General features: G+C 47.2%; 1 protein-coding gene across 1 annotated transcript; it reads left to right on the top strand.

The window, feature by feature from the left end:
- Positions 1-264: 264 nt before the first annotated feature.
- On the top strand, positions 265-5811 carry ADIPOQ (adiponectin, C1Q and collagen domain containing). The gene is made up of 3 exons (XM_014966152.1): positions 265-420; positions 3309-3528; positions 3970-5811. Exons 2-3 carry the CDS (start codon positions 3318-3320, stop codon positions 4494-4496), a joined length of 738 nt encoding a protein of 245 aa, XP_014821638.1. The 5' UTR covers positions 265-420; positions 3309-3317; the 3' UTR covers positions 4497-5811.
- The last annotated feature ends 2283 nt before the right edge of the window (positions 5812-8094 follow it).

Raw genomic sequence — 8094 nt, 5'->3', positions numbered from 1 at the left:
GTGCGTTAATGCTGTAGACACACTTTCTCCATCAGCTGCTAGCAACATTTCCCAATTTACACAGAGCAGCAGCTCGTGCTGTACAAGCCCAGCCCTGGATGAGGAGGCTTTCACGCAGGCTTCTCCAGCAAACCATTGCTCCTTCAGTTCCTGTCAAACTCCCAAAACCATCTTTTCCCCCTTAAGGCTATCTTTGCAAGCTATCCCAGTGTGACCGGATTATATAAGTGGTCCAAAACTTAAGTGATGGCCAGGAAAAATTAATGGGAAAACCCAACTTTTAGGTCAGCATGCGCAATAGGCAATGGAAAATGCAGCGTCGGAGCTGACAGCTCCTGGTGCCCTTAGGGATAGGGATGTGGTAGCCAGACTTCATTTCTAAAGGGACTGCAGCAAGCCAACTAGGACTCAAAGCAGCTGGTAAGCAAGATTTATTATTTTTTTTCCCCCCCTTCTTTCTCACTTCAGGATTTTCTCTTCTTTTGGGCTGAATGAGACAGACAGACTTTTCTGTTCGCAAGAAGTTTCCTTTCTTAGAGTTACTCCCAGAACAGCCAGGGAGTATTTTAAACCAAGAATAGCTGATCTCCCTCGATTCATACTCCTGTTTTTGGAAACACTATTTAGAGATCAAAACTCCCCAAAGTAGTCAGGAACAACAGTGAAAAACCATATGACTCTAACAGCGAGCACTGCACTGGCACCTTTCAATTCACCTCTTTCCTTGAAGACTCCTGGGAGGACTGGGTTTGCCCCAAATCTCCCAGAGTCGTATCAGCTCCTTGCCAGAACCCTGCACCACCCAGATTTAAGGTGTGAGCCCCCTGGAGCAAGTCACTGCTGGAACATCAGCAAAAATTATGCTACAAGCAATTACTAAAAGAAAAAAGACAAAGATAAGCCAAACCCCTGGTTAACACCCTTTGAAGAAAATACTGGAGTTGGAAAACAGATGGACTTTTTGTGTGTTTTGTAAAGAGTTCTATTTCTATATCTATAACAATATATAATATTTATATAGCATTGTGTGGAATATAAATTCTGAATCATGGTCTGAATCCCTATGTGGCACTTACGAATAGCATTGTTCTTATGGATGATATGCTGATTTCTACTGATAAATGAGTAAGCTTCATATGATGCCTTTGAGCTTTTATTCCCTTGGCAGCTACTGCATTAACTGAAAGCCACCAAGAGCACTTAGTTCATCTATTACATGTCTGAAAGGCACAACTGACATTCAAGCATAGCAGATTATTTCATGTTACGCTGCTGAGCATCAGATGGAAAGACAGAAATAAATGGGAAAGACGTAGTAAAGGGATATCGTACCTAAACCAGAGTTTAAACTCGGAGCTAGCAGACAGGGCTTAAAACTTTTGTTTCTCAAACAAGCAAACTTCACTTGGAGCCCTTCAGAGCAGGGCATCTGCCAGGAAAGCTGCTTTGGGCTGCCTCAGATTCACACCAAGGAGGGGTTTATTTTGCCCAGATGAAGACCTGGCTTTGGTGCTGTCTATTGAGCGCACATCACTAACATTTCAATGATATTTGAGTTCTAGGCAGCATATGAGAAAGCAGAACTAGCCCAAACCGCAGCTCAAGAAAAGCAATTGTGTTTTCATGCAGCTAGATGTCCTCAGACAGCCCATGCAGATTTTGGAAGGGTGCATACATGTATCCAAGCCAGAGGGGACCCAGGCGGGGATACAGGACCCCCCTTCACTTAGTGCTATCCAAGGGGGGATGGCTGAGTGGCCATCTCATGGTGTGCCCACAACACGCACACCCGCACTTGCCAATTCAAGCTACTTTTAGTATTTATAGACATCAGTTTTGCTCGCCCACCCTGGTTCACAGGCAGTTATTTACCTGCCTTGTTGCAGAGCAGCAAGGCTTCCCAAGGAGGAGCTCTGGAGGAGCTCTGTGCTTCCCAAAGCGCAGAGAACACTGCCAAAGGTTCAGGCTGTGGGCGCTGGACCCCCTGGCACCCAAAACGGGCTCTGAGCCCTCGCACGGTGCCAGCCCAGCTCAGCTGATGGAGTGCCAGAGCCCGGTTTTAGGAGTTCCCTGATTTTATCTGTTAGTTACTGCCCACCAACGTCATAAACCAGAGCTTTGAAGTTTTCTTCAAAGCCCCCGCAATATCCTGCAAAAAACGAAATCGTGGTAACCTCTTTGTTATTCAACTTCCTGTGAAGCAATTATGCAAGGGCTAATAAGGCATTATTTAAAATATGACATTTAAATAGTTTGCCCAGGAAAATGAAACCTGCGAAGGAATTTCTCTGAAATATTCTTTTTCTTGGAATTACAGAGCTAAGGGACTCTAATAGCTGTGCTGTTACTCACTTTTTATTGCCTATTATGCCATTTACAAGCCCCATAACAGGATACCTTTATGGTTCCAGGGTATAATCTCTTCCCAGGGACCAGTATCACACAACAATAGTCATTTTAAAATATCTGTTTCCTAAAAGCCTAACCCAAAGCCCAGCAAGGTCCCACTGATTTCCTGGAGCATCAGCACAAAGCCCCAGGCTGTCCGTAGGGTGTCACCACCGACCTGTTTCTCAGGAGTCCCACTAATTGCTCTCACTAGCAATGCAATTAGATTACAGAAAAATACGACCCTACAGTGCCTAAACACTGCACAACTTGTCTTCCCACAATCCAAAACCATAATTTGGGTGGAAAAAAACCAGTATCATAAACATCATATGAAATTATGCTCAGAGGAGATGGAAAGCCTGACTCTAGTTTCTGTTCACGTTGGCTAGACCCAGGCCAGCAGGTTGGATGTGCAGCCATAAACCACTCACTCACCTTAAAGTCTTCTGAGGTTTTGAGACAGGCTCCACCAGACCTGTACTTTCAATCAGCTGCTCACTCAGCCGGGCAGAAGTGAGAGCATATTGTGGCTAATTGAGCGGAGATTTGCAAAGAAATCGGGCACAGATACCCTGGCATCTGCCACGCTCGGTCCGGAGCTACATCTGTGCACATGCAAAGAGCCCACAAACACCCATGGAGCAGCTCTGGCGTTTGCTCCTCTCTGTGCTGGATGTGCTCCCGGGCTGAGGTCCACGCTGCTCCCAGGAGCCCTGTCTCAGCTCGGCTCATGGAGCTCACGCCAGCACCATGCTGGATGTGGAGGGGCCCTTGGGGCCAGCAGAATTGCTTTCCTTAAGACATATCGATCCAAACTTAGTGTTCTGTGGCTCTCCATTATTCAAGGGTGGGGTTTTTCTTCATTCTTTTTTTTCCCCGTTAACCTTTAAAGCTAACAAAGCTATTGTCCACATCAGGAACCGACGATGAGGGGCTCAGCAGGCTTCCTCCTTTGCTCACTGCTGCTGATGGCCCCCCACCACACAGAGGTGGCCGCCCAGGATACTCAGCCTGACCCAAAAACACCATGTGCCAATTGGATGGGAGGAGCACCTGGCTACCCCGGCCATAACGGACTCCCTGGCAGGGATGGAAAAGATGGAAAAGATGGACTAAAAGGAGAGAAAGGAGAACAAGGTTGGTGAGGAACAAGGGGTATATCGGTGCTGGAGCTCATGGGCAACCCCAGCCCTCACAGCCAGCTCCAGCAGGTCTCACGTCTGCTAGGTCCATGCCCAAACTTTGTCCAGATGGCTTTTGAATATCTTCAGGGATGGAGATCCCACAGCCCAAATCAAAGGATTTGGTATGGTGGTTATTTTTCCAATTAATCATGTCCTTTCAGACATGTTGCTCTTGGCAGCAATGCACGCAGCCAGGGAGGTGAGAGTGAGAGGGCTTTCCACTCAGTCTCATCTCATAGAGGGCATTGAGCTCATCCAGCCTTTCCTCAGGGACACCCCTCACTCTGTGCTGCTGAGCAGATCATCATGCCACAGCCCCTTCTACATTTCGGGTGGGTGGGTAGCGGCTGCCAGCACAGTGCAAACAACTCCCCATCCCTACTGTGTCCCCCAGGTACGCAAGGACCCAAAGGTGACCAAGGCGAAACAGGAGCTCCAGGGCGGGAAGGGCCAAGAGGATTTCCTGGATACCCAGGGCAGAAGGGGGAGAAGGGTGAAGGTGCCTTTGTCTACCGCTCTGCCTTCAGCGTGGGGCTGAAGGAGAGAGCCCCCCATCCCAACGTCCCCATCCGCTTCAGCAAGATCTTCTACAATGAGCAGAACCACTACGACCCCAGCACCGGCAAGTTCCTCTGCAGCATCCCTGGCACATACTACTTCGCCTACCATCTGACAGTCTATCTGACAGATGTCAAGGTCAGCCTCTACAAGAAAGACAAGGCAGTGATCTTCACCTACGATCAGTTCCAGACAAACAACGTTGACCAAGCGAGCGGCTCCGTCTTGCTGCACCTCAGCTCTGGGGACGAGGTCTGGCTTCAGGTGTACGGGGAGGGGGACAACAACGGTGTCTACGCCGACAACATCAACGATTCCACTTTCATGGGCTTCCTCCTGTACCCAGACCCAGATGTCCATTAAAGCAGGGGATGCTACATGGGAGAGGATAAGGTGGCTTAACCCTGGATGGTGTCCTGGGGCACTGGCGCTATAGCTATACTGTATTTACCAGAAAATTGCCTTTTGCGGGGGCAACGATTGCCAAGGGTGGACCCTATCGCCTGTGAAATCAGTGAGGTTAGACACGAGTGACTTTTGTGGGACCAAGAGTTCACTCCTACCTCTGCTCTTGCTCTCCCTGTGGAAACCTGGGCCCAAAGTCAAATACCACTCCTGCCACATCATGAGAGAGTAACTCTCAAGATGGGCTAACCTCTTTTTAAATTTAAAACTGATAAGAGAAAAAATTGGTTATATTTAAATATTATATTGTAAATTTGCCTTGCTGAACCACCTAAATTCATTTAAAACAGGGGTACGGGTTTTAAAATTTGAATGGAAGAGGGAGAAGACTATTCCCAAAAGCCATCTCTGCTCTTGTTTTCAGCTGGAACAGATGACTCCGTTTTTTCCACTGTAATTCCCTCTGTTATTAGGACCTTTGACTTCCACCCATGGTTTGTTGTCTCCCTTCTTTAGTCCAGATCTTTGAATATATTCAGATTATTAACTTTCATTGAGTTTAATCCTTTGATTTTCCCTTTATGTTTATCCCTTATCATTATCTCTATTGTAGACAACACGCTCAGTTAGGGCAGGGATCTTGTCTTTTGATTTATCTGAAAAGCCTTATGAACGGAAATGAGGCTGCACAACAAAAGCAGCCCATTTATTGCAGGGCTTTGAGGAACCCGATGTGGTCACAGACATGTCAGCCACGGTTTGGAAATGTAGGCATCTCCCCTGCAAACACCTGTCTGACCAGGGAACAGAAGGTCCCTCAAGCCCCCTGGGCAGAGGGGGCCTCGTTGTGCAGGTGACACTTCCCAAATCACTCATCTGGCACATCAGCTGGGCAGAGCTTCAGATGGTGCAATCACCCATGTTGAGTGGGCTCCTGGGACATCCCCAGGACCTGCCCTAGCTCTCAACACATTTAGCTCAATGAGGGAAGAGTATTAAAGCAGAGATTAGTAGCAATCCCATCAAACTGCTCTCCAAGGAGCTTGTTTGACTTCTAGCTAAAAGAGGATTTGATGGCTTCTCAGATACATTCAAAGAAGACGCTCATTAAGCTTCAGAATAAGCTAACACAGATCAGCACTAATGCATTATTACAAGCAAAAACATGGCATTAAGAGCTTCAACTGAAATTACTTCCAACAGCAGCATTTTCTACACTCTAGTGAATTACTTTACAAATAATAACAACAATAAAGAACTCATTCAATAAGAATGTTCCTGCCTTTTTGTATGCGTCATTGGGAAGGGTTTGAAGAACGGGATGTTTTCCTAGACTCACCAGGCAGCCCATGAAATTATTTATATTTTTTTCCAGCAAGGTGGGGGCACCCTGGGCTGGCACACACAGGGACACACCCCTGTTTGCTTTCCCAAGAAACCCCCAACCCTCTAGCTTTCATCAAGGCTTCAGCATCTCACCACCTCACACCATACTGCTTCCTTTTTGGATAACATGAGCTCTGGTTTCCAGAGCGTTTCCCCAAAACCACTGTGCCTGACTCCACCCTGACCGGTGAGCCAGAGGGTTGGCCACTGCCCAGGAGGCTTCAAGCATACTAGATTTAGCAAGAGCTAAACTGATGCTCAAGCTGCTCGTGCTGAATTCAGAGAGCTGGGAAAAACCCTATTGCGTGACTTAATGGGAAAGGAACTGGGAAGAGAAAAACCCCTAAACAAGCAAACTCAAAAAACTAATCCATAAACAAAAGGAGATTTTAAAATGCAGCAGTTGCTGGATCAAATGGCATAAGAGGCTTAAATTGAAAGGAGCAAGTCAAAGCTTTTGTGGTACTTTTTTCACATATTTTCAGATGGATTTTCTGAAGGCAGGGAAAATTGAAACAACCAAAGTGCTAAGAGGCATTTTGGCGATAAACACCAGGAGGAAATACTAGTTTAAAGACTAGTTCCCAAGAGGCAACCAAAATGAATTATTCCTTTCCTTGCTGCCACGTAGGAACAAATACCCTCACAGTTTTGTCCCATATACCAGGTCTCAGAGCTTAGACATGGCTTTTCACACTGTTGTGTGCTTTAGGCCAGGGCAGAGCCCCGGGTATCTTACCAGCCCCTGCAACAGCTACATTGCCAGCGTAATGACATCCACTCAGGCCAACAGCATCTCCCACCTCGAGTTACCATGGCTGTAGTGTGAGAAATAAGGCACTTATTAGAAATTTGGACCACGCTGGCCCTTATGGGAAAGCCATATTGAACCCCACATGGTTGCTAGCCCTCCACTTTGTCCCACACAATTCACCCCACTCAGGATGCTGCAGGTGCTGTCACACCTTGTGGCAGATGACCAGCACCACAGCAGAGGTCATCCAGGGTCACCATTGACTGCAGGTCAGCCTCTTGGCCACCATGGCAGCAGGATGGCAGAGGGTTACACAAAGGACCAAAACAAGCCCCGCAGCAGAGACCCAGCCTGGAAGTCCCTGTTTCAAAGCTTGGGTCTGGTTTTGCAGCTTTACTCTCCCCCCATGCTTCATAAACCTGGGGGATGGGGAAATGCAGCCAAAATCGGCACATATGCAAGGCCTGGGCTGGCTCCAGAGGATTGCACAGTGCTTGCTTTGAACATATGATTATCTTATCAGGAAGGAGCCAAGAATGACACTGGCACACTGAAAGGGCACAGAACAACCTGCTCTCCAACAAATTTAAACGCTTTGGGCTTCGTTTACACCAACTCTGGTAACAGATGCCAAGTACAAAGCTGGGTCTCACTATTTACTGCCGCTCTAGCTGTGGCAGGTTTAAATGGCTGGTTTTCCCTTTAGAAACTAATGTACTGCTGCAGGCACAGAAATGGGACGCCTCTGGGCATAAACGCTGCCAGCAGCTCCCATTAGATAGCAACCAATATGATGAAGACACCAAGATTGAGGTCTTATTTGCTGCTTGTAATTAGAGCAGGTTATAAAGAGAGCACTTGGCTCTTCTGATCTTCAGAGCTGTGCTTGGCTCTTCCCTCCCTGTGCCACCACTCTGAGCAAGGCAGCAGGAAGGCAGCATGTTCTCTGGAAGGCAGAAAGCAAGAACACCCCCCAATGAAAGATTTAAGTCACTGCATTAAGGAGAAATAACGTGGTTACAGCTGGAGAGACTGGCCAGTCCCATCCAGCAGGGAAGCCATCTGTGAAAGGTTCACAGCCCCTTTTAGACATAATTATAGGCTGAGCCTGATTGTGCCTCAACCCCATGTAATCACTTGTGCCAGTAATTAATTGGAATACAAATAGCAGCTGCACTAAACCATGAAGAGCTACAAGAAAGAGATAAATTGCTTGCAAGACTTGTATTTGTTTGTGAAGTATAAACTCACTAGAGGCTTTTCAGCATGGAAGGCAGCAGAGGGATTAGGATAAAGCCCAACAGTTAGCCGATCAGCCAATTGTACTTCCAGGAGGAAATGCCATCAGATTTAAAGTTTACCGTCTGAAATACTCTGGAGGAAACCATTCCTGAGCACACTCAGGCTGGGAGCAAG

The sequence above is a fragment of the Calidris pugnax genome, unplaced genomic scaffold (assembly GCF_001431845.1).
Source record: "Calidris pugnax isolate Ruff unplaced genomic scaffold, ASM143184v1 scaffold65, whole genome shotgun sequence".
Classification (NCBI taxonomy): Eukaryota; Metazoa; Chordata; class Aves; order Charadriiformes; family Scolopacidae; genus Calidris; species Calidris pugnax.
Note: the sequence above shows the minus strand (reverse complement) of the source record. Positions and strands in the feature narration are given on the sequence as shown.

Coding starts and splice junctions, on each gene's coding strand:
- ADIPOQ (XM_014966152.1), top strand. CDS start 3,318: ATGAGGGGCTCAGCAGGCTTCCTCCTTTGCTCACTGCTGCTGATGGCC. Junction 3,529..3,969: donor AGGAGAGAAAGGAGAACAAG/GTTGGTGAGGAA, acceptor TGTGTCCCCCAG/GTACGCAAGGACCCAAAGGT.